Source organism: Pleurodeles waltl, chromosome 9 (assembly GCF_031143425.1).
Source record: "Pleurodeles waltl isolate 20211129_DDA chromosome 9, aPleWal1.hap1.20221129, whole genome shotgun sequence".
NCBI classification, from domain to species: Eukaryota; Metazoa; Chordata; class Amphibia; order Caudata; family Salamandridae; genus Pleurodeles; species Pleurodeles waltl.
Window position 1 is genome coordinate 227020384 of NC_090448.1, and position 27046 is coordinate 227047429.

The window sequence follows — 27046 nt, forward strand, 5'->3', positions numbered from 1 at the left end:
CAAACTGGGCTTCAACACTTGATGAATGTAGCCTGCAGCTGCCCTCCACCTTATGTTGACTCCTCTTTAGGAAGCCACGACGTCAGAAACACGTGCCGTGCCCTGAAACTTCAGCAGGCAACGTGGAACTGCACAAGACACCCCCTCCCGTTGCCCCTCTGCTACTGAAACCAAAGCCATCGCACGCGTTGTGCTGAAGGGTTCAACAAACCGCACACACACAATGACTCCTGGACAGATTTAGTTGCACACTTTTAGTTTATTGACCTGGACATTAGAGGTCTCAGAAGTCAGAAGTAGTAAAAGGATATGCAAAAAGGTATTTTACAAGAAACTGCCATACATACCAAAGGGAATAAATTATTGTACTTTGATTTTCTCTTTAAACCTCAACAGTACAAATGCCTAAGGACCAGCTTAACAAACGCATGTTTACATAACATGCTTTATACAGGTAAAAAAAATGTCCCAAACGTGTTCCTTAGAAATGTTTCTAGCTGCAGTATGAACAAGGAAGTTCTCAATTACTTGAATATAAAAGAAAGAAACGAGCACCTTTGTGGGAATTGTGAAGTACGGCACAGTTAAGAAAATGGAATGATTTCAGACATGTCATTTCGTTGTGTACAGGACATGATCCGCGGTTTCCCCTGAGAGTTGCGTCATATGAGGGGCTCGTCTAACAATGAGCGCCATAGCCAAACTGAAAGTCAGGGCCTTTGGAAAAGCTCCGTGATGGTGCGCCTGTCATCTATCTCGGCGAACATGGGGGGCCGACTTCTTGGCAGGTAACAGGAAGTACGACATCAATGTAGGAGATTGAACGTCAACAAGACCCCTACCTGTAGTCCAAGAGCAAAGTCCCTGTATGGACCAATATTTCTCCTTTCTAAAACCAGGGATGCATCATGAATGACTACAAGTGAAACTTGCAGAGACCAAAAAGGATGTCTGGGATGTGGAGACAGGATAGATTCCCTAGTTAGGAGGCTATGTGGGGTTTAGTTTCCAGCAGGCGTGCTATTTACCATTTAGCCAATCCCATAATCTTTTCCATGGTGATTAGGGGCAGCGAGTGGGCCCTTCGTAGGGACTTTTGCCCCCTTCTTTCAGCTGGCTTTGACCCTCCTGTGCTTTTTGAAAATGTGATCAACACAACGTTAAAATGTTATGTCGCCGGGTGACTCAGTCTTGCAGTTGCAATGCAGGAATGACACCCATACCCTTAAAATGCCCATCTTTATAAGGCACGATCACGACCTTTTTGCTATATTTCTGTCTACTTTAAAATACTGCCCCGTGAAATTAAAAATGAACCAACACGCCTCGAGCATTCCACACCAAAAATGTCCACCTTTAATGGCACAAGACACTGTAAATAAAAATCTGACCAGCAGATCTCTGCGCATTCATTATGAGCGTATTTATCATCATCATCACCGCTTTAGGTTTGTACCATGGAAAGTTCAGAAGGAGAGTTTGCTTAGAACCAATTCGGACTTAAAAACGACGATCTCTATGACCACATTTACAGATATTTACAAATTTACATTGTACTTTTCTCTTGGAAGATATTGTGGATACCTGAATAGTCAGCCACTACACAAATCACACGTCGTGTGAGCTTATTCACGCTGTTGTGCATTAAAACACTCATCCAGGGTACATACCATTCATAACCAAGGCAGTCTACTCGGGCGCTTGCACACACTCCTGGGCAAGCCTCGACCCATTCACTTCCTGTTACTCACGGGCTCGGCTATTCCTTTGTCTTCTTACCACTACATTTACCCTTGTTCACTCACAGACCTCTGCATCCTGTTCACTGTCATTCATTCCTTACGCTCCGTTTAGTCACTTCCATTCGCCAGCCAGAGTCATCCCGCATAAGCTATCCTGCACTCAGTCCTGCCTCACCCCACGTACACGCGGAGGCATTCACTGACAAGGGTGCCTCCTTCAATCCTCTAGCATGTGTTTGTTCAGAGGCATGCCTCACCTCATACATTTGCCTCCATTCCCACATATCACTCAAGGTCATACACTGACTTACAGACCTACTTGGCACAACACGCCATGATGCAATCACTCTCGGGACTGCCTTGTCATCAGTCACTCAAAGGCCGTCCTCAACTCATATGTTCAACAACAGGCAGGTATTGTGCTACGTATGCTCTCTGTCACAACACCACGGACTCAGAAAAGGACCAATCGTTGTTTTGCTTTTGTCTCGATTGTGCTAAGAAGATAACGCGTTCCCCTAAACAGAGCCCTTTTTCACATTTTTAACACCTTTCAGCTTCCTAAAAAGTGCTTCCTAGGTATAAATACTCCAAGTGCTGTCTTTTGTGGGTGTCCACAATTTCACTCCATTTTCTTCTGGTTTCAGCCATCTTGTCAAGGACTGAGCTGCTGCTGTTTGATTTCAATCCTGCGTCCACGCTCACTTCAGTCTCGTCGAAGAAGATCATTGGAATTTTCTCCATGATAATTCTGTTGGATGAACCAACTTTGCAAGGCACGTAGTGAGGAGGAGGAGGCAGGTCCTTAAACAAGGGTGGGCACTGCTTTACACCAGTGTGCCAGGCTTGGGGTCCTCGTGCCAGTACAAGCTTGGATCATCATCGAGCAAGGCTTCACCCCGTTGGCTGCTTGTCATGTAGTCTAGTTGGCTTGGTTCCATGTATTTTCTGGGAAAGAATGAAACGAGTCATGTTAGAGATTATTTTTGCACTGACCAACTAGTGTGCTCCACATCATGCGTGCCTCCGACTCAACTTCACTCTTTTCTGTCTCCATCAAGCAAACATTATAACCCTAGAGTTGACTGCTTTGGTCACTAGAAGCGACCCACCAAACTAACTCATTTAAATTTGTAGATAAAGTGGGCATCACCTTAGTTTAACTATTGACTTTAAACATCATCAATGGAAGACATCAAATACGCATAGCAGTGATGGGGACATAGCATGAGCACCACTGTGCAAAACATGAAAAAAATATGATATTCTGGGGCATGTTTATACTCTGTTTGCGCCGAATGTGCGTCAACATTTTTGACGCTTATTCGGCGCAAACACTGCCCCCTATTTATACTTTGACGTCCGACCCCGCAGGCGTCAAAGTTCCACCATGGGCGTCATTTTTTAGAAGGGTGAACCAGCCTTGCGTTAATTATATGCAAGGTAGGCGTTCCCTTCCAAAAAATGACTTTAAGGCCTGTGCCCCATATTTATACTGTGACGTCATTTTGACGCACAGGAGGGGGCAGGCCTTAAAAAACGGCGCCGAGCCTGATGAGCGCCGTTTTTTAACGCCTGGGTCAGGGCAGGCGTTAAGGGACCTGTGGGCTCAGAAGGACCCCAGAGGTGCCCTCCCATGCCCCCAGGGACACCCCCTGCCACCCTTGCCCACCCCAGGAGGACACCAAAGGATGGAGGGACCCATCTGAGGGAAGTTAAGGTAAGTTCAGGTAAGTATATTTTTTCGCTTTTTTTTTTGTGGCATAGGGGGGCCTGATTTGTGCCCCCCTACATGCCACTATGCCCAATGACCATGCCCAGGGGACATAAGTCCCCTGGGCATGGCCATTGGGCAAGGGGGCATGACTCCTGTCTTTGCTAAGACAGGAGTCATTTCAATGGGGGTTGGGCGTCAAAAAAAATGGCGCAAATCGGGTTGAGGCCAAAATTTTGCCTCAGACCTGACTTGCCCCATTTTTTGATGCCCAAGCTCCATTTTCCCCTACGCCGCCGCTGCCTGGTGAGTCATTTTTTTGACGCACACCAGTCAGCTGCGCCGGCTAACGTCATTCAATAAATAAGGCGCCCGCATGGCGCTTTGGAATGGCGTTAGCCGGCGTTAAAATTTTTGACGCACAACTGCGTTGGCGCAGTTGTGCGTCAAAAAGTATAAATATGTCCCTCTGTGTCTTAAGAAGACAGATCTATGATAATCAAAAGTGATAAATTGAAACATCTCTATATTATCTTCTTTTTATCAGTCCAATAATATGTTTTGCCACCCTACAGAGAATTTGCTTTCATCCTTGAACTAGAACTTATATATACAGGGCCCAGTGAAAAAACAGGCTCTGAATCCATCCACACCATGTAGTGGGTTGAGGGCATGGTCTGGCTGTAGGCCGGGGCCTGTAGCTAACCCACCACTAAACACAGCTAAAGGCTGCATGCAGTGGTGATCAGCCACCCATGGCTGGTTGGATGCAGGGCCTGGGCACAGGCCAGGCTCTGCAGCCAAGCCCACTGTGCACAGCCAAAGGATTGGGAAGAAAAGCCTTGAAATTCACAGAAACAAATCACAGTTGAAAACTGAGTAAGTGGCATGGTCGAAAGTGTAAAACCACTTCGTGCAGTATTTCTAGCACTGAAGTGTTGGTGCTTCTGTTTTTGCCCAAAGAAATACATTTCACTTTGATACAGAGGTTGGCATATCATTTTGCCACTTGCACCTTTACCTGCCATGTCTACTACTTGTTGTGGTTGACATATAGTGAAACCTTTGCAGTTTATCGCAGAATTCTCACTAGTTTTACTCTCACTCCTTAATTGATATAATTGCCTGCCTCTTGGTATCAGATCAGTGCTTGAGTGCCAGCACTTCTCTTTTTCCCCCCATTCAGTACTAGATCTTCTCCGTGCCCGTGCCCAGGGAGAGTACCAGTACTGCCTGCAGCATGTTGGGATTTCCAAAAGAAATGGTGGTCATGTGAGCCCATACCCAACATTTTCACTCTGTGGATCATGCTCGCATGATTACCATTTCACACTAGCAGTGACGGGCATGTTGGCGTCACCTCACCACTCAGTTCACTGTGTGGAGGTAAGGAAAGGAAGCCCTTTGAAAATGTAGTTTGCGATGACTTTCCTTTCCTTCTTTACCATAAAGCAGCGAAGATTGTCAATGAAGGGCCTGTCAGGAGCAGAAGCTACTAAGCAAGTTTTCCTCCAGAGCCAGCCAGAGACCCGGGCCCGGATTCCTCCATCTATCGCCATCTGGGACCTAGGACGCAAGGAACAAATTCCTGAAGCTGGGCCCCCCATCCTTGCAACATCAATGAGGTCCCAACTCTGCAGCTCCTGTGCCCTCTAACCATGCAGCGCCTGCTGCAGAGATCTTCAGGGGATAAAAAAAAAAGGTAAGCTGGACTCGTCGCTTTCATCGAGGCCAATGGTGGTGCCCTGTGAGCACACTTTGCTGTAATATTGTCGGGTTGATATTTATTTTTGTTTGTTTCCCACAATTGTGTCCGTGAGCTGTTAATCCCCAGGAACCATTAAATACAAAGAGGGTAACCCATTAGTAACCCGAAGGACCTGGGTAAATCAACTACAATGGTCCAAACGGAAATTGTTCCGAAAAAATAGATTTGCCAGCATATGAATTGCAACACATACATGCAGCATAAACCAACATTTAAAAAGCAGTTGGTAGGAAGTTGGCTCTGTATATACTATTTCAAAGTAAGAAATAGTGTGCAGAGAGTCCAAGGGTTCCCCTTAGAGGTAAGATAGTGGCAAAAAGAGATAATTCTAATGCTCTATTTTGTGGTAGTGTGGTCGAGCAGTACGCTTATCAGAGGGTAGTGTGAAGCATTTGTTGTACACACACAGGCAATAAATGAGGACCACACACTCAAAGACTTACTCCAGGCCAATAGGTTTTTATATAGAAAAATATATTTTCTTAGTTTATTTTAAGAACCACAGGTTCAAGATTTACAAGTAATACTGCAAATGAAAGGTATTTCACTCGGGTATTCTAGGAACGTTGAATAATCACAATAGCATGTACAGTTTTGACAAAAATGGCAATAAGCTATTTTAAAAGTGAACACTGTGCAAAAATCAACAGTTCCTGGGGGAGGTAAGTAATTGTTAAGTTTACAGGTAAGTAAAACACTTACAGGGTTCAAAGTTGGGTCCAAAGTAGCCCACCGTTGGGGGTTCAAGGCAACCCCAACGTTACCACACCAGCAGCTCAGGGCCGGTCAGGTGCACAGGTCAAAGTGGTGCCCAAAACACATAGGCTTCACTGGAAACAGGGGTGCCCCGGTTCCAGTCTGCCAGCAGGTAAGTACCCGCGTCCTCGGACGGCATACCAGGGGGGTTTTGTGGGGCACCGGGGGGGAGGACACACACAAGCAGGCACAGAAAGTACACTCTCAGCGGCACAGGGGCGGCCGGGTGCAGAGTGCAAACAGGCATAGGGTTTCAGATCGGAATCAATGGGAAGACCCGGGGGTCTCTTTAACGATACAGGCAGGCACAGGGGGGCTCCTCGGGGTAGCCACCACCTGGGCTAGGCAGAGGGTCCTGGGGGTCGCTCCTGCACTGGAGTTCGCGGTTCCTTCAGGTCCTGGGGGCTGCGGGTGCAGTGCTGGTTCCAGGCGTCGGGTTCCTTGTTACAGGCAGTCGCGGTCAGGGGGAGCCTCTGGATTTCCTCTGCAGGCGTCGCAGTGGGGGCTCAGGGGGGTCAACTCTGGCTACTCACGGGCTCGCAGTCGCCAGGGAGTCCTCCCTGAGGTGTTTGTTTTCTGCAGGCCGAGCCGGGGGCGTCGGGTGCAGAGTGGAAAGTCTCACGTTTCCGGCAGGAAACGTGGGGTCTTTAAAGTTGCTTCTTTGTTGCAAAAAGTTGCAGTTTCTTGAACAGGGCCGCTGTTCTTGGGAGCTTCTTGGTCCTTTAGATGCAGGGCAGTTCTCTGAGGCTTCAGGGATCGCTGGTCCCTGTTTGATGCGTTGCTGTTGCAGTTTTTCATCGAAGTAGGGAGACAGGCCGGTGGGGCTGGGGCCAAATAAGTTGTTGTCTCCGTCTTCACTGCAGGGCTTCAAGTCAGCAGTCCTTCTTCTTCTTTAGGTTGCAGGAATCTATCTTCCTTGGTTTTGGGAGCCGCTAAATACTGAATTTAGGGGTGTGTTTAGGTCTGGGAGGGTAGTAGCCAATGGCTACTGTCCCTGAGGGTGGCTACACCATCTTTGTGCCTCATCCCTGTGGGGAGGGGGGTACATCCCTAATCCTATTGGGGGAGTCCTCCTTCTACAAGATGGAGGATTTCTAAAAAGTAAGAGTCACCTCAGCTCAGGACACCTTAGGAACTGTCCTGACTGGGGAGGGACTCCTCCTTGTTTTCCTCATTATCTCCTCCAGCCTTGCCGCCAAAAGTGGGGGCAGTGGCCGGAGGGGCGGGCATCTCCACTAGCTGGGATGCCCTGTGGCGCTGTAACAAAGGGGGTGAGCCTTTGAGGCTCACCGACAGGTGTTACAGTTCCTGCAGTGGGAGGTGAGAAGCACCTCCACCCAGTACAGGCTTTGTTCCTGGCCACAGAGTGACAAAGGCACTCTCCCCATGTGGCCAGCAACATGTCTGGTGTGTGGCAGGCTGGCAAAAACTAGTCAGCCCACACTGGAAGTCGGGTATGTTTTCAGGGGGCATCTCTAAGATGCCCTCTGGGTGTATTTTACAACATAGTGCACACTGGCATCAGTGTGCATTTATTGTGCTGAGAAGTTTGATACCAAACTTCCCAGTTTTCAGTGTAGCCATTATGGTGCTGTGGAGTTCGTGTCTGACAGACTCCCAGACCATATACTCTTATGGCTACCCTGCACTTACAATGTCTAAGGTTTTGCTTAGACACTGTAGGGGCATGGTGCTCATGCACATATGCCCTCACCTGTGGTATAGTGCACCCTGCCTTAGGGCTGTAAGGCCTGCTAGAGGGGTGACTTACCTATGCCACAGGCAGTGTGAGGTTGGCATGGCACTTTGAGGGGTGTGCCATGTCGACTTAGTCATTTCCTCCCTACCAGCACACACAAGCTGGCAAGCAGTGTGTATGTGCTGAGTGAGGGGTCCCTAGGGTGGCATAAGACATGCTGCAGCCCTTAGAGACCTTCCCTGGCATCAGGGCCCTTGGTACCAGGGGTACCAGTTACAAGGGACTTACCTGGGTGCCAGGATTGTGCCAATTGTGGAGACAAAGGTACAGTTTAGGGAAAGAACACTGGTGCTGGGGCCTGGTTAGCTGGGTCCCAGCACACTTTCAAATCATAACTTAGCATCAGCAAAGGCAAAAAGTCAGGGGGTAACCATGCCAAGGAGGCATTTCCTTTCACAGTTCTTTTGTAATTCTGAAGTGTCATGGAATAATTTAATAGGATCAAAACAAAGCATGAAACTTTACTGGGTGATACACAAACATAAATACTGTCTGGCACAAAGGACTTAGCTTCTATTAGTGCAGCAGGTGTAAATGCCTGGGAGGCCCACAGAACTCAGATTATTGCTGTATTTCACAGATCAAAACTCAAGATTATTGCTGTATTTAACAGATCAACCGGGGCATGGGTCCGTTTATTAACTTGCATTCAGAACCATGACACACTGACTATGCCACTAGCTGGAACCCAATTTCACACATTATATCTTGGTGCACTGTATAGCTTTATCAGTAAAACTGCATGTGTGTGCAAGTGTAGTGGTCATGTCAGTGGAAAATGTGCTGTCTCTATATGACAGTGTGCTACCACACTGTGCAAGACCAGCTATACACCACCCGGTTACCATTTTCATGCTACACTTGTTTTTTGTTAGCTACTTGGATTTTTCACCTTCCCTATGACTTCAGAGATGCAACCTTCACTGCAGCACCTTCACCCTGAAAATTATTCCAGGAACGCGTTTCTCAAGCCACAGACTGCAAAATTGCATCTGCTATCACTCACACCAAGAAAATCTTGACTCCCGGTAAATGTTTCCCAGTAGCTTTGTCCCTTGGCTCCATCCTTAACCCCGCCTCTTCACCACGCCCCCTTGCTCATAGCTCAATTTGGTGAGAACCTGCACTTTTCTTTTCTCATTTAAAGCACTGATTAAGATATGATAACTATAATATGCACATTCAGGGTTGCAGAAGGGCATATTTTAGAAAAGTGGCGCTGCAACCAGTGCAGCACCACTTTCCTTGCGCCACTTAGTGCCCCCTACCGCCACCATGTGTTCAACGTATTTAAAAATACGGCGCACCATGGTGCAGAGTAGGGGGCAACAGCATCAGAATTTATGACGCTATTGATGTACTGTTCAGGGTTAGCGCCAACATTTTGGTGCTAACCCTGAACAGTACATAGGGGCCCATTACAAATAATGGTGTGGCCCCTTGTAATGCCTGCTCTGAACAATGATGAAAAGAAATCTCTTAGATTCCTTTGTGCCATTTATTTGGGCCCCCTTAATGGGGCACACCCCCCTTGCATACATTATGCCTGGCACAGGCATTATGTGGCGCAAGGGGTTACAAACTGGCTCAATGCATGCATTGTGCCACTTTGTAAATATGGAGCGCCGTTTCTGACCATCAAACGCCACATCAGCATACAAAAAAAATGATGCTAATATGTCACTGGATGACACTAGGCCCTCAAATCTGGGCCAAAGTTTGGCCTACAATTAAAATCACTAGAGAAGCAGATAGCGGGGAGGGAAAAAACTGCAGTTGTCCGTTGCATGAATGAGAAAATGTGCAGCACCAAATTCACACAGAGTTGTGAGTAGATGAAGTCATTGGGTATGCAAGTGCTAAAAAGCTGATTTAGTGTCATGCTAAATATTGCACTACGGCGCAGAGGTGCGGCTGCTGGTATCTTGCTTGGTGTGTGTACTCAAGATACACCCTCTAAAACAAATTCTTACTCGGTGTCTACTGGTGAAATGTAGGCTGCATACAATGTGTACTTCTGCTTACACTTTGTGTTAAGTGCCAGTATATAATGCGGTATTCCGCTTCCACCTGCCATGTATTTGGTGTGAGGATTTTGCGCAATGCCAGTTCATGCTATTCAAGTCAACTGGCTTAGCATCAAATCCGGTGGCTTCTTGCATTGACATCTCTCCCATTACACCCCTTAAAGTACATTAACCTGGAGTCAGCCCTGCGTATCACAAACGGTTTTTGGTACTGTAGCGCCTAAACTTTCTGTCCAGAGTCGTTTTTGTGTGACAAAGTTGATCCATGCTGCTGTCTACGCCACAGTCCGTTCCGCACCATAGTTTAAAGTCAGGCCAGGGCACCATAAACCTATAGTAAATTTGAGCGTTTCTCCTAGCTCTGCTCTTTCCCTCCCCTGGACTACAATCAATTCATTTGTATATTAATGTAAGTACATGAAAGTAATGTTAAAGTGTTTAACTCACATTTTCGAAGCAAAATGCTGATCAAAGTAGGGATGCATACACAATAGCAATTACATATGCACAGGAGTCGACGCCACTTCTAAAAGTCTGACTCTCTTTTCTTAGTGCAATAAACGCTGACCCTGAATACGAATTACCTAGTACCTTACTGCGACGCTCTTACTCTTAGTGTGTGCTTGACAAAAATGAAAGGTATGCCGGCACCGGCTTCACACCACACAGCTGAGGGCTGACCGCCATTAGGAGGCAGACATGAAGTTTGAGGGGCCCCCACGACAGGCAGGGCCCAGTGTCGAAGCTTCTCGAAATATCCCCGTTCTGCTGACCCCAGCGCCTGCCTGCACAGAGGCCCTTTGTTCTGCTGCACAACAGGTGCCGTTAGACAGAGGGGGCGGGGCTGAGAGAGGAAGGGCGAAGGTCCTGTGATGAACAAACGAGTCAAGCTCTCCACTGGCCTGTACTCTGACCGGAGAACCAAAGGGGCATATTTACAAGCCCCTTGCACCTCCATGCGCCACACTAGCGTCATGTGTTTTGTGGGAGGCCGCTAATGAGGTGTTAAGAAGGCAATTTCCCCACGCCATATTTACAAAGTGGCGCAATGCCTGCTTTGCGCCACTTTGTAAACCCTTGCGCCACACTATGCCTGCACCAGGCATAATGTATGCAAGTGGGGCGTTTGCAGGCAGGGAGGCTCCAAAAACAGGAGCAGTGAAATTTACTAGATTTCACTGGGACATTTTTGGCATCATTTTTAACGACTGCTCAGGGCAGGCGTTAAAACGATTCACCCATAATCTCCTCCCTGTGCTTTGCTGGACTGGCGTCAACATTTTTGACACTAGTGCAGCAAAGCTGCCACAATAGTGGCAAAAATGTTGACGCTATTGTGGTATTGTGCGCCGTATTGTAAATACGGAGCACCCATGATGTTGTTGCGGGGGTGGGTGCAAGAAAAGTGGCGAATCAATGCTGATACACTACTTTCTTGTAAATATGCCCCAAAGTGCCATGTAGTATTGGGCATATTACCCACAATGCACTGCTCGCCTTTATCAAGCAGGTTGGCCCTAGGCCAGAGTGCGGTCACCCCGTCCATCGGAAATATTGCCACATAGACATTCATGTGTGCAAGTTAGGGACATCCAAAGATAGGTCCAGTTCCGTTCCCTGGTGACAACTCTTCCTGCAAGATCACTTTAAATCTGAGACAACACTCAAATCCAGTTCTATTAACTGTGGGCGGGTTTGTTGTGCTTAGCGGTGGCTCGCACACTACGGCTACTGGGAGGTGCAGCAATTGACTGGCTCAAGCTCTGCTACTTACAGGCAAAATGTGGAGCTAGCCCAGCCAGTTCAGAGTAACGTCATCTTTGTACCAGAAGCTGCACATATACCATCTTACTTGACATGCTAGATCCACAAAAACTGTCTTTCTAAGAACACACAGAAAGCCTGGTAGGTTTAGCACACCTATTACAGGCATTCCTCTACTCTGAAATTAACCAGCAAAATGCAAGCTCTGAATTCAGTCATTTCCACAAACCGCCTGTAAACAGCTCTCCATTTATTATCACCTTGACTGACCACTCTGCAGCTTACCCTGTTACGCACACTGCAGGGCAGTGTACGCCACGCTCCTTGTGACACTGTTAACCACATGGCTGATCACACTGTAACACAAGGTCACACAGCTACCCACACTGTTAGATGCACTGCAGGTCACAATGCTGGACTCACCCTTGTCCACACTGCAAATATCACTGCTGGTGACAATATTAGCCACACTGTGGTCACACTGTTTGCAACACTGCGGGCCACATTGCTGGTCACACAATTAGTAAGACTGCTAGTCACTCAGCCTCAGTTGCCCCTCCCCTTCAAGTGCCCTCCCCTCCTGTTATCCATCATTCTGCTCCCTGCTGCTGCCACAGATAACAGCACTGTTGATCACATTGTTAACCCCACTGTTGTCTTAAAGATGTACACACTGTTAACCACACTGCTGCTGGATTTGTTAACAAAGCTGTTGGTCAAACTGTTTCCACATCGCTCGTCACACTGATACACTGTTGGTCACTCCTTTAACTTTAACGTTGATCACACTGTTAACCACACTGTTGGTAATACTGTTAACCACGCCGTTAGTAATGCTGTTAACCACACTGTTGGTAATACTGTTAACCACACTGTTGGCAATTCTGTTAACAAAGCTGTTGGTCACAATATTTAGTTACGGTGTTAAACACACATTTGGCAACACTCTGAACCACACTGCAGGCCACGCTACTGGTTCACTCAGCTGGTCACAATGTTGACGAGCCTGTTGATCACTCTGCTAACCGCGCTGCTGCGTTTGGCCGTAATCACACCATAGCAAAGAGCACACGCCTTCATTTGAACACTGGTTACAAAGCTTAATGTCAAATCCTCTCTGACTGAAGACAGCTGAAGTGGCTGAATGAGAAAACAATCCTTCAACAAACCCACCGGACACGAGTGGACATAAGCAATAGCTGATTGCTCCCAGCTAGGCCTCATGCAACATCATCATCAATATACTACCTTTGGAAAATCCAGACAAATTATTCATTCGAAAACACACTCAAAAGAGGAAGAATCATCTAGTGCCACTAATCATCTCAATCCAAGGACAAAGTCCACTTTTTTAATTAACTGGCCTCATGCTTATCGCTTCCCATTTACTTTTCTGAAGACTTCTTCACGGAGTGTGTTAAACATGCACCAAGAAGTTAGAATCATGGGCTTCGGTTGCTGGGGATGTCTACCAGACACAGTGAAAGTGAGAGATCCTTATGCATGGGATGTGTATGGGTCTGTGGGGGAAATTGAGCCCCCTACCGCCACTTAGTACTGCCTCTCTAAAGGTGGGTTCAATGGGGCAGAATCAGTCAACCTATGTTGAATTTCTGATGAACATCCATTTAAAATGGAACTGCCAGGATTGGCTAAAGCCCACTGGACCATAGTTTCTATCAACGTAAAATGTCTACATTTATTTTATGCTATACTGGCTTTCAAATAACACTATAAACATGTTCTTTAGAACTTTAAATAGGGCAGAACAGGTGACTCAGTTCAAGCCTCACAGTTCTCCCTCCCAAGTCTCTCCCACATATTCAGGTTTTCACAGATACTGGAGATCGCCACTGGGCTTGTGGGTGGCTCTATTTTTGCCACTGCAGGTGGCGTCGGCTGTCGGAAAGCAGACCGCCTCCAAGCTGGAATGTAAACCGGGCAGACCAGCAGGTAGGGGACAAGCACACTCACCTGCCCCGCGCTGGTAAGGAACTGTAGACACTGGAGTAGCAGCTGCTGTACGTGGGGTGAGCATACGACTCATACTCGGAGTGTCCGCGCGCGCTGCCCTGGCCCTTCCAGTTCCCAGAAGCATTCGAGGAAGACACTAAAAGGAAACAAAAAATACTCATGTCAATCACATAACGTATACATTTCACATTGTATTATGTATTACAGTATTACTAACGTGTAGAAGAGTATCCATGGCAAAGAATTTATTTTAAGACGCTTGTACATTATTTCGGAGCCTGACACCGTTTTCCAACAGAAAGAAGAATTTTTAATATTTCAATGTATTCCTGTATTTTTGCTCTGCAGGTTACTCACACAAGAACGGATTCAGAAAGTTTTTTTACACAAGTAAGTGCATCTTACTCTGGAAATTCAGGGATACGTTAGGAGTAGGTCACACATGCTCATAAAGAATTGCAAATTCTTAATGAGCATGTGTGAATTCAGGCCTACAATTATTTAGGCTCCTAAGACATGCTTTATGTAAATAAAAGTGCTAGGTGCAAATTGGAGTTTAGGGTGACTTAAGACTGTCAACTTTTTACTGTACGTCTTCTGATTTCTCCTGGGTAGTTTATGACAGCGGTACCATCTTTTGGACATCACATAAAGACTCAGTGTTGCTGTCTAGGTTGCATTTGCTAAAGAAGAGGCGTGGTTGTTGCCAGCCGAAGGGCTTATCTGTGCGATCCCTAGGCCGACAAGATGGCAGAACATAACCTGTAACCTGTTGGTCAGGTAAATGTTTGTTAAGGAATCTACTGGAGCACTGTTCGAAGTGGTATTTTAATGCAAAATGATAGGGCCCCCAGCAGAATGTGGTGAGGGGCCTCTGAGACTCCCAAATGTCACAATTATTCATAGGCCTTACGATGAATAGGGGCACCTCAAGGGGCGGCGGCCCACTTGCATCCACTGGCTTGTGACTGATGTAGTATGTTCTGTTTTTATTATTTACGTAACTTTGTGACTATGTGTTGCGGTAAACACGTCTTTACACATGATACTGCTTCTTTCTTGGAGAAGTAAACTTGAGAGGACCGGAACCTGTGACTGATATGAAGCTGACAAATGCTACATAATTAAAGTTCACTAACTGGGCAAGGCAAGAGCATGAGGGCCACGAGAAGCTCTCTGACCTCACCACCTTTCCCTGGAACTGCTGTGAACTTCTATGAACAGGAATATGTGGGGTTTGAACAACATAAACAGTTATTAATAACCAATAGTTTTATCCTTAAGACTGGTTTGTGGTGCAAAGGAAAACAGCAAGAGCAGAATGTGCACATGAACTCAGAAACATTTGCAGGTGAATTCCCCGAAATTTACAGACTGCTGGCGTGTGTGGTGGTTTTGCTCCCTCTTGGAAGGGACAACCTTGAATCGGTTTGTGTTGATGACAAACCTACCGGCATTGGCAGGTTTTATAGTGTCTTAGTTTCAACCAAATGCAATGTGGAAGTAACCAGTTTGTGGCAAACATGATCTCTATTTACAAAGCTGCTGAGGGCTCTCCTGAAATCTATCTGCACTTCAGCAGCATAAAGTAAACAAGCATTTCCAGTGCAATCGGTCTCGTATTTGCTCAGGTTAGAGCTATTGGCGTTGTAAGTGCTTAACTGGACTTTTCTTGCCACATAAATTGAAAATGAAACGTGAAACATTAGTTGACAAAAGCGAGACGATTCAAAGCGCCATGGCCGCCATGAGCATGAGAGCGAAGGAGAGACAAAAGGAAAAAGAAGTTTGCTCACAGTTAAACATATCGGCAATCATGCAATTATCTATGTAACAGGGTCATTCACCAAGGAGGGACAAACATAAAGCATTTACCAATGATTTATACATTTATGCATTTACAAAGGATTTTTGAAGGGCAAGCCTACGAATGAGCGATAGTGATGGGCGTGAGGTGGGCGTGGTTAAAAGCCCACAGTACTAACAACAGGTCAAAGCGCTTGCGTGCTCAACCTAAAAAACGCCCCCATATAATGTGATGAGGGGCCTTAAGTCTCCCATTTGTCACACATGTTCATTGACTTTGGGCTGAATCGGGACCACCTGAATGGTAGGGGCACCCCTGCGCTGCAGGTGCCTGTGTTACACCCCTGGTGCTCTTGTGGTTAGGGTGAGAGTGCATGATTGTGAAAAACAGTCCAGGCAAACAGTCCACAAACCTCCGAGTACTGCAGAAATTAGCTTCTCTTGCAAGTAAGATCTCAGTAATATTAGGCATTGGGGACAATCATAGCACAAAACACTCACAGTAAAGGTAGGTGCCTCCACGTGACATAAAAGACCACTTGACAGAAAAATTAGAAAACAGAGGCCCAATACTCAGTGTTGCTTCACAGTCAAACAGTGTGTGCATGCAGTGCGGAGCAGACAGGCATTATTGTTAATTGTGCTCTTGAAACTCCACACATAGTACCTTTTTCATTTTATCAGTACAGAGAACATCACGTTCTGGCAAAGCCAAAAGGTCTGGCTTTAATGTGCTACTGCAAGCAAACAGGGATGCACAAAATTCGGTTTGGATGCGTTGCATATACAAATATGCATGGTAAAGCCAGATTTATTGACCATGCCGATTTGGAGGAAAAGGGACCAAAACGTATTGCTTTCTGTATACAATGAATATAGGAGATAAAGAACAGAATGTGATGATTGAGAGCATCTTTCATATGCAAAGTAGTCCCTTCACGCATTCCAATGGAAACACTTCCTAGAGAGCAGAATTATACAAACAGGCAACAGCATAAGGTGAGAGAGTAAACAGCTGTGGGTGGAGCCAAAGTCCACTCTATGTATATTTTAAACAACTGGAACCAACAGGGCGACACAGTCGTGCTGCAAAGTCAGACCTAAAAAAATCCCACTTGGTAATGATGTATTTCAGAATCGCCCTCTCACTATTGTGAACAGGTACACTGGAGTTCCCATTCTTGAGCACATCTGTTTAGAAGAACTGGCACTTGAATGTTCTATGTTATCACACCACCAAGCACTGTAAAAACCATAGTGCATCTAAAGAGTAGGAGCGTGTGTGGCCCAGCCCTCTTAGAATCACCAAAAACCTTCAAAAATGGTACAATACATTGAGGTCTGAACCCAGCTTTCAATGGGCGTAAGCTCAGGTCACAAAAACACATGGTTTGCCTCACGATGCATACACAGAGCAGGGGGCGAGGAGCAACATCTAAGAGCCTACGGCACCTGCCAGCACAATGCATATTCTGCTTGATTAATGCAATAATAAGACGTCAGACAGCAGGTCCAGAGCTGAAGAAACCTTCCAGGAAGGAAAAAGTAACCTTGCCCTAGCAGAAGATCTGATAAAATGTGGTAAGGGAATTACTTCCAGACTCCGTGTTCATATGACCACTGAGAGGCACTTTTGTTGTTAGAGAGGTATTGCTTATCAACACTGTAAACCATGTATGTACAGTGGTGGCGAAACATCACATCAAAATCACAGTGCAGGCTCCAGGAATGTGTTAAATCAATAATACAGAAATGTCTAATGCACTTATGTGACATAACAACTATACTTTAATTGTTTTTAAATTGAAATTGTCCGATCTAGCATTAGCTCATTATATAAAGGATTCTGAGAATTGCCAAATTTGGTTGATTAGTAATAATAATCCACAGCTTAGTTATGTTGTATAGTTTTTATGGCATTACTGTTTTCATCACACAGCTACACATTTGGAAAATAGTATTTATTCAACTTTTTTTTTTAAAAACAACACTATGGAACCCTGGGTGAAACCCGTTGAATGTAATGTCTGTTTCTCATGGAGGAACTTCAGTACAGAAAAAAATATCATTTCTAGTCTCGATCCCGTACGGCCATTATCTATCAATCAGGAATGTATTGAAAGAGTATTGCCTTATAGAAGAGGCATGTATAAGATTGCCCCAATATGGAGTAATATTAGAATTACTAGATATTCGAATTTTTTTAATCTCCATTAAGGTCTGGAGGTTGGGGAAGTAGATGTTCAAAAGTGGGAATACCCTGAAAGATTTAGGGACACCCACAAACGTATTAACAGCCCTATAACTCATGAAAGCATACGGAAAATGGTCCCCCCCCCCCCCAGGAAAAATGTGTCACTGTAGAGAAAAATGAATGAATACAAGTGCAATTGCACTTGTGCATAGGCATTTTTGTACACACAATTTTACTATTTGTACAGTTGGGATTACAGAACTTCCGTTGCAGAGATGTAATTAGGAATCCACAGAAAGTCTATATGTCTGTACCCAGGTGAATGGGAAAACCAATTGGTGCAGCTTTAGGAATATTTCTGTGGCTTGGCCTTTAAAACGTCTCAACGGTGCTAGTGACCATACCAGCAGTGTGAAAAGCACTATTACAATTCCATAAAATGCTAGAGAGGTGTGAAAAAGTGCTGTAAGAGGAATGACTTTAAAAGTGACCACCTCCTCCAGAGAGCGCTGGAAAAAAGACAGGTTCCATTGAGTCTAAACAAGCAATAAGGACTTGGTGGATTTTTACATTTTATTGAGCTGCTTACTCATGACTTTCTATACTTTCATAGTTAGGGCAACTCAGGGTTGTGTCTACCTTGGCTAACCAGAATACTGCAATGTGTCTATATGTTTTAAGACACTGGTGACACCTTGAGCCAGAGCTGAGCAAGATTGTAACCACATTCCTTATAGTTCCTAGTAGGTTCTTTCCATTTCAACTGATCACACACTTTCATCCACTTAATAACTTCAATATTCGAATAGGACTAGAGAACAACCCGGCATCCCTCAGATGACATTGAAAACAAAGCCTTGAAGTTACCTGAACAAATAGAAGGGGCTCTGATGCTTGGAGAACACGGCACTTGCATGGGAGAGAAACACAGGCTCCTCTGTGATCCTCGATCAGAGTCACAGTCTGCCGGCAGACCGCCACACAAGTCTCTCTGAGAAGAGGCACGGTTGTACCACCCCCGCAGATGCTCTGCCACCAAGGCCTTGTTAATGTTTTTTGTTATTTGCTCGGTTGTCTTGGCTGGCTTCTTCCTGGGAAGCCTCAAGGTGGCATAGGGGTTCTGAGGCACTCGTTCAAACTGTTCATCCTGATACCTGTAATCCCGATAGTGGTCGTAGCCATAGTGGGCGGATGCCCGGTATGACGAGGGATTGACGCTGTATTGACCCTCCGTGTTATTTTCATACAGGTATCCTCCATTCTGGTACGGCTCGCTGTCCGTGTAGGGCAAATATCCTGAAATTAAATAACTAGGGGGCGGCTGGTGAGAAGTCAATTGGTATGCATTGTTCCGGCCATCCTTGTGTGCCAGATTTGGCATGCTTCCGGAATTGGCAGCGGGAAGGTTCTGCTTTTTGTACCGCCTCCTGTTGGTTGAGCGGTTATCCAGGGTTTGGGTTGTATAATAGGGACTTGGGGTTGCAGCCGTGGTGTAGCACTCTGTGCTTGACTGGCTGGTGTACGACGAGCCATCGTCCAGTATTTCGGTGCTGTTGCTTCTTTGGGAACTTGACAGAGGGAACATCAACTTATCACTGGCCACGTCTGACAGTAGCTGTGTTTGGGACTCCAAGCTGCCACTGCGAGGTCTGCAGTTCTCAGGGGAAACGTCCGGCCTGGAAGAGGACAAAAAACACACCCTGAATAGGTTGCACGGTGGCATTTCACAAAGTTGAACAATTCCATAGCTCAAAAACGCAATGAAAAATGCATTTTGTCAACACTCCTCATATTAATAGCTAAAAAACATAAGAAGCCACAATGCATTCCTTGTTTTTTGATATATGTGTGTGATGCGAGTATCAACACGACCCTCCCCTAAATTGTGGTTGATGCCAGCTGCCTCAGTAGGGAAAGCCGTAATCTGGAGATACATTGCTCTTACTGAAACCTGTTGCATACCTGTTACTTTTCACCATGCTTACCAACTTTGTACGTGTTAATCGGTGGCACCAATTATAAATGACATTGGATCTGGAACTGGAGATGTTTATTTGCGACTAAAGTGAGTTTAAAAAATACACTGCCCCTTGCTTTGTCCCAAGTAATTTAGAATTGCACAATTGCTCAGGAAATTCACAGGATATTTCAAAACTGGCTAAATTTGGAATCTATCAGTAGCGACACATATGCTGTGTACATTTCTACTGATTTTGAACCGATGGAATTTAAATAAATCAGCAAGACACAGAGATACACAAGTGAGTGTGAGGTGCTTCCTACTTCTGATGCTCTGCACGCCCCATAACCAGCAGAGTGTGCACAGAGTTTGACAGGGGCGGAAGATCGGCAGGGGATAAGCAGTCAGTTAAGGTGAGACGCTGGTAACCAAAGCTCGCTCTGCATCTATATGACTGCCAAGACCCTCTCTAATGCCATCAACTTGCACCATTCATTCAAGAACATATCTACAATATCTTCATCTCATACAAGGCACCTCATGTTGAGGAGAGTGTTTTCCAGCAGTTACTTCTCATGGAAACACACAAACACATGCAGTCACGCTTATACATGCAAACACACACGCGCAGCCAACCAGCATGTGTATATTCTTGCACGCACTGTGTTGCTGTGGTACATATCTATAAATGTACATGTCCTTGCACTTCATTATCACCTCTGGACATCCTGCATCACTGTTTGCAGATGCTTCAGAGAGGCTTCTTGCCTCTTATCTGTATGGCATGAAGCAACCAGCTAGATCCTGTGGCTGCCAGTGAAGGATGGGTTAAGGTTCACAGTCCGTCCTCAATGAACTCTTAAGTTCTCTCTCCCAAGCATTTCTTATCAGCTGCACTGTTTGCTAAAGCCTCGGCATTCAATCCTGCTTCATGCCTCATATTCTGACAGCTCTCCATGACAGGCAGATTGCGTTCACACTCCTGCCACACCGAGATCATAACGCAGCAATTTCGCTTTCAGAAGCAGAATTAAAAGGTACACAGTTCTCTAATCGACTACGAATGACATAACTTGATAGTCCGTTTCCATCAACTAACGTACACTGAACTGTTTTTTTCCATAACGAGGCACTAGAACAATGTTGTAAACCATATGTTTACTTTAAAGAGACCACTCTGGCTTGCACAATCTATAATAATGAATAGTCTTATTGTGGAGCAAGTGTAATGCTCTTCTAGTGATCTATAGGGACATACAGGGTCCTCAGGCGGGACCCTCTGCTCACATTATAGGCAGTTCGACCCCATCTTCCACTGGCAGAAAAGCAACATCTGATGAAGAAGCCAGGGGTTAGAGTCAGTGAACAAAGGAGCTCTTACTGTAAGTGGTTGGTGCTGTAGGCATTGCGCGTGAGGACCGGTGTGGCAGGCATGCTTCTCCTGCCCTGAGGCTGCCTGTCTGACGTTTTGTAGGGGCTACTGTGGGTCGATGAGGGCTCTCCGCGGCTGTAAACAAGGAGAAAAATAAACATCATCATTACTATGCATGGCAGGAAGTGTGGCAGAAAGGCATTTAAACCAGGTCTTAATGCACCTGCTAATGTCAGGGCCTGGGCTATGGCCTTAGAGTCTCTGACTCCAAAACATCTTGCCTAGACCTGCAGCTGTAGATAGCTCTATCGTCAGCAGTCTCACCACCAGAATCCTGACCCCATGAAAATGTTCAGATGCACAGACTCCCCTTCGCATTATGCACAATAATCATGCATACACAATTGCTGCTAAGTAAAAATATCAGATGGCAGGGAGCTGAAAATATTTTCGCGGAGGAAGGCAGCATTTGGCCATGGCTATTCTGCCTTGATTCAATGCTGTGTGTGTTAGATAACAGAGAGAGGGAGGGCCCAAGTCAGAACCTGCTTACAAATCTTTCAGTGTCTGAATACATGATTAGACTTGCACTATTGGTGAGCTCCAGGCTCTTATCAGACATCTGCCCTTCCCAAAAACATCAACCAGATGCTGCTCACAGCTACTCCTGTGTTGTGCAGTGCGCGCTGCCTTTACCTGCTTAGATTTGGCTCTAGCAAAACCAGACACAAACCAAAGTACCTGACTGGTATGACACTGGAGGAAGGCCTGGTGAGAGGGGAGGAGGATACTTAATATTCATAAAAACACAGAGAATTCACTATCAATGCAAGGGCGGGGAGCAGAGATGACAGAGAGAATAAGTAAAAGGTGCATTAGAGGGGAAGAGAGCAGAGGGAGCGTATTAAGGGATGAACAAGAGACAGAGCGGGAACTACAGCAAAGTATATCTACTAGAAAATACATTTATTTTCATTAAGAGGGCGGAAGGGTGGGTGGAGGGATGGATGCATGACCAAATGCACAGGAGACCTTAGAGAATGGGAGAGTGAAAAATTGTAAGATGAGGAAGAGAACAATCATGGAATGGAGTGACAAATGCAGAGACGTCAGTGAAGAGAGAGCGCTCACCCTGTCTCTATGAACTGATCACTGAACGATGACCGTCTCAGATCCTCCCGATCAACCCCAAGGGACTTTGGGCGCCACATTCTCGGAGAGTTCGATTTCTGCCCTTGTATGATGAGGGAATTATCTGCTGATGAACAAAGATATGACAAGTTAGGAAAAAAGGGCTAGAGACTTAAAGTGTAGCGTGCAAACCATAGTAAGAGTTATAAGGATATGCTTGAGTAACTCACCATCATCAAATGTAGATGCATCAGACAACGAGCTGCTCTCAGAAGGGATGATGTCATCTACGAACACAATTAAGAAACATTTAATACAGTAAAAAATCAAATAGTCCCTAATTATAGATGTATCTTAGTTTCAAACATGACTGATATATACATGCCACGTTAAAAAAAGAATAGCAACCTCATTATAATACATATTGGATGATCCGATTGTCCTCATGCAAAACATAAATTAATTCAAAAATTTTTAATTATAGCTAAAAAAGACATCATCTCCCTGTTAATTAGCAAAGAAAACAACAATAATTATACCAGAGAGTGACACAGTTGACAAACGGCTTCTCTAACTCTACTTCTACAATATTTGGGGAGGTATGTAAAGGACATAGAGTAGGGAGACATACAAGGTGGGCTCATATGCAGCGGAGAGGCACAAAGATATCCAGCAGCGGCAGGACTTCCGCATGTGCACATCCCCAAAACATAATTAATCTGTAAATACCCATGCGAGCCATGGAAACCAAAGAAAAAAGGAGTATTAATGATGCTTGCGAAGCACACATGCACTGTTTCACAAGCAGCCTGATACTTCACATCACTGGAATGAAGATGGTGGGATACCTGCCTCCACTGCCAGCAAAATTTCTTCATTTCGCTCCCTCGCTCTCTGAGGACTAGACATGCATAAGTTCAACATAGTCCCCGGCAACTGTTACTCTGGGCCAGCTGCACAAATCTAATGAGTTTTATCTGAATTGTGGAACTGAAATATTTATGAATGTGGACAAAGCCGAACATCCACGTAATTCACATTATAGGATACATATATTTACCAACAGAATTAACCAGTTGAAATGGGGACTGATGCTTGAACCAGATAGGCATTGTTTACAGAAATAAAACTATAAGTCTCAAATTCTGGCAGCACTGTATAAAGTGTGCACTGGTCACATAGGAAAACATATCTGCAATCCATGATATTCTGAAATGAACTGCATTGCTTTATCTTCATCACAACCTTTCCTCTTTATTTTAACTAACAGATGCCCCGTAGTGATAAGACCAGCTCACTTTGTGAGAATGTGATTGTGGCTGGCCCCATATAAGATCTACTGTAGCAGAAAGAATGGTCTGAGGTCACAGGCAATGTGACTTTCAGCAGCACAATTTGGAGAACTGGCATATTCTTGATATGCCAGTGCCAATGCAAATTTCAGATGCGGCAAAAAACCCTGTTGCAATTCAGACACAATTTTGCTTCGATCTAGGACAACAAGGATATCTCACGAGCAGAATTTGTTTTCTGGGATGTCGCACCAAGAGAACGTCGCACCAAGAGAACCACACTATCAGCATTCATAATAATAGCTAATTTAAATGAGTCACAGGGACGTACTGAGATTAGGTGTGGATGACACAGTGTTAATCAAGGGCAGGGATTATAATATCAGGGACTTGTGACCTGACTTGTAAAGCAATGCCCTGCCCTATGAACCAGGCCAGGTCCCTTCTTGTAGATTAACTGACTAGATGTAACAGGGTACAGGGCAAGGGAAAGCCCTTTTCAGAGTCACTCTCACAGATGAAATTGCTGCTTTTTGCTGCTGGGTAGGTCGGAGGTGCCACCTGCTCACCTGGCAATATGAGAGATGAGTGCTTCGTAGGTTTCTTGCCACACTTGACCCTATATTCGTTGATTTCAGCCTCCATCTCCTGCAGCCTTTTCATGGCATCGGCGTAGTCCTGCTTCCGTTTTCGCTTCATGTTTTTGTGCAGGTCAGGCTCATTGGCCAGCCTCTTGGCAGCTTCCACTATCTTCTGCTGCAAAAAGAACTTACTTTCGAGGCCCTGCAATGTGGGATCCTGCAAAGAGCAAAAGAGCGATGCTGGTCAGGTGCAAGCACAGATTCTGATTTGAGAATGACATTACTTTTTGCTAAACCTAGTGCAGAACTAATAAAAATAACTTGCTTCTGTTATTCACGGTTACCACCATGATACGGTGAAGAAATGTAACAATTATTGCAATCTAGACATATGTTTTCAACACAAAGCTGACTGCACTGAGAGTGGAGCAGATTCATGTAATCAACGTGAGGAAGCTGCACATACAGTGACAGGAGTTGCATGTTTGGATAGTGAGGGAGTTGCATCAATACAATGTCATGGATCTATATGTAGAGTATGTGGTGACAACTAGTTAATTCGCTGCATGGAATAACAGAGGAGCAGCTGAATCTGCTGAGAGCAAGGGAGCTGCACGTACTGCCTTGTAAGGGAGATGAATGTGTAAACTGTGGGACAGCTGCATGCTCAGTGAGGGAGCTGCATGCATTGGCAGAAAAGGAGCCACATGAAGAAAGCGGAGAAAGAGAATGAGTGACAATGCCTGACAGTAGGGAAACGAACCCCCCCACCCCCAAGATGGGGGGGTGCGGTCACTTAGGAAATGGGGCTGCCCTGGCCCACACCCCCTTCGCACTAGTTGTGCGTGGGGCTGGCCACTACTTTTGCCCCCATGCCTCGCGAGATGTGGGGGCGGAAGTCAAAAAGAATTGTAACGTCGTGGCTACGTCGTGGCTGCGTCGGCTGCCGATCTAGTTCCAGCTGCCGCACGCCAGTGGGGGGCTACATAAGCGCCCCCCAGGAAGGCTCGGCCTTCTTGTTTCATTGCGGCTGGAGGATCGGAGGGTGCGTCGTTGTACCACCCACCCTCTCCTTAATTTAAGTTGTGAAGAAGGTATTAGCAGAAAGTGAGGTATTAAAGTAACCAGAAGCAACAGAGAGGTCCCCAAGGCTGGGGCCCCGGGATAACACCAGAGATAGGATCCTGAAGTCCTGAGCCAACCTGCGGATGTACACACCAGATTAAGGGGTAGGGAGCCCAGATCGCTGGGGGGGCCATGTGGCTCCCGCTCCTGGCTGCCCCGTTACACCCCTTGGCAGATTGGTGTTTGGAGTAGGAGCGGAACCATGAGCGTGTGGGCAAGGAATGAGATGAAGTACGGTTCACTTGTGTGGTCCAATGGTGGTTCAGGACAGGAAGGGATCCTGTCACAAGAAAATGATTTATGGTTACAGATGATATCTTATGAATGTGATTTACGTTTTGTAAATATGACTGGAGCTTATTTTGAAGTGATTTATGGTTTAGATATGTGTGATAAAATACCATGACAAAAATGTGTAAACAAAACTTCTTCCAACAAATAAAGTTTGTCGATCTGCGTATAGCCGGTGTCGGGGGGAGGGCCTGCTGGTGGTGCCCGGGTTCTAAGGGAGGTGGACAGATTAACAATGAACGGGCCATCAGCCCATGCACTGGAAGAGCTGTCATTATCATCAAGAGCGCAGCATCTTCCGAGAGGAAGTGCATGCACAGACGGGGGAGCTGCATGCAGCGATAGTGAAGGAGCTACTTACACTGGCTGTGATAGGATGTACCTGCTAGCAGAGAGGGATCTGTAGCTATAAGCAGCAAAGGATCTGTATGTACATACAATGAGAGGGTTGCACGTACTCATAGTGTACAAGCAGTATGTATGAAGAGGGAGATGACTGTGCCGATAATTACTGAGGTGCAGGCTTATGTACAAACAGTGAAGAAGCACTGTGTACAGAGAGCAAGGAAGATACATGTGCTGACAGCGAAAAAGCTCCATAAACCACCAATAATGGCGACCTATACACTCAATTTCAAAGTTGGCAGCTCTGGTTGTTAGGCCACATCTCCTCTACTACTTAATGCTGGTGGGCGACTGACAGTCTAAAAATGAGGGACTTGTGTGCATAGTCAATAAGTGCAGGCTTACAACTGGGAAAGTGACGCTAGCTTACCCAATTGCATTTACAAATATTTTTGTATGTTCCATTAAGACTAACATACAAATAAGAATATTAAAGAGAACTTTATTTGCCGTGCTATGCTCTAAAACTTTGAAAACAGCTAAATACCTCCTCATTTTGAAGCATGTTGTCATCTAGTTTAAATGTTGTGCCCATGCGCCGCCTGATCTGGGGAGGTTTCTCGTCTTCAGCCAGTGGGTATTCCACCGGAAGTTTGCCCGTCAGCTCCTGTGGAAAAGCATTCACTGAGTTACTGCCTACAATGGGAGCATGGAGGGACACTGAGCCTGAAACATGGGAACACAATTCTCACCGCTTCACGCAAACATAGCTTCTTTAGCTCCTCCACCTTCTGCAGTAAGGCCTCCTGCAGTGCCTTCTCCTTCTTCTTCAGCTCCAGAATTTTCTCTTTCCTTTGTTCTTCGCTGGTTTCGGAATCTTGAGAACCTGCACACAGATTGTTGTTGTCAGTCCAAGAGTTTTACACAAATACTTTAAGCCCAGGTTACAAAGAAGCATTATGCACTTGACTTAAGGACAGAAAAATGAGATTTTTGTAAATGTGCTTGAATTACAAAATGAAAGCTTTGGTTGCGTGTTTTTATACAAATGCGTAAGAGCATTAGTGAAAATATGGCTTGACTCAACAAGGCAGGTGGACATGGGAACAAAGATTCTAATCATTCCATTTCTCAAAACTGGAGTAACCAGGAAATGGCGGAGGAGAAGGACAGGCAACATCTCGCACGAAGAAGCAAAGTCTGCATTTAACTTTATGGATTCACCAAAAAGGAGCAAATTATTTACGCTAATAACTCATGTATGCCAAACTGGCTTAGGGAATATAAGAACTTTTCTGTTGATAATGCTTTGATATGTTCAGGATGTCTTTAATATGGTGCTGATGTTTTAAAAGGTATTTTTCAACTTGAAAGTCATGAAAATGTAGACAGAGGATTGCTGTAGCTTGTGTCCTATGCTTCCCTTACGGTGTCCTACAATTACT

At 45.5% G+C, this 27046-nt stretch overlaps 1 protein-coding gene across 6 annotated transcripts in view; it reads right to left on the reverse strand.

Annotated features, from left to right (window-relative positions):
• Positions 1-239: 239 nt before the first annotated feature.
• Positions 240-27046, reverse strand: part of FRMD4B (FERM domain containing 4B) — an 892718-nt gene continuing 865911 nt past the window's right edge. For 4 of the 6 annotated variants that reach the window (XM_069206591.1, XM_069206592.1, XM_069206589.1 and 1 more), the window contains 9 exons: positions 26354-26487; positions 26149-26268; positions 23829-24057; positions 22198-22254; positions 21968-22094; positions 20846-20971; positions 18372-19180; positions 13505-13640; positions 240-2690 (listed from right to left, as the gene is read on the reverse strand). In XM_069206591.1, coding sequence (XP_069062692.1) covers positions 2570-2690; positions 13505-13640; positions 18372-19180; positions 20846-20971; positions 21968-22094; positions 22198-22254; positions 23829-24057; positions 26149-26268; positions 26354-26487 — 1859 coding nt within the window. In that variant the 3' untranslated portion in view covers positions 240-2569. The remainder of the gene's footprint in view (positions 2691-13504; positions 13641-18371; positions 19181-20845; positions 20972-21967; positions 22095-22197; positions 22255-23828; positions 24058-26148; positions 26269-26353; positions 26488-27046) is intronic. The other 2 variants (XM_069206594.1, XM_069206590.1) reach the window with 1 other exon arrangement.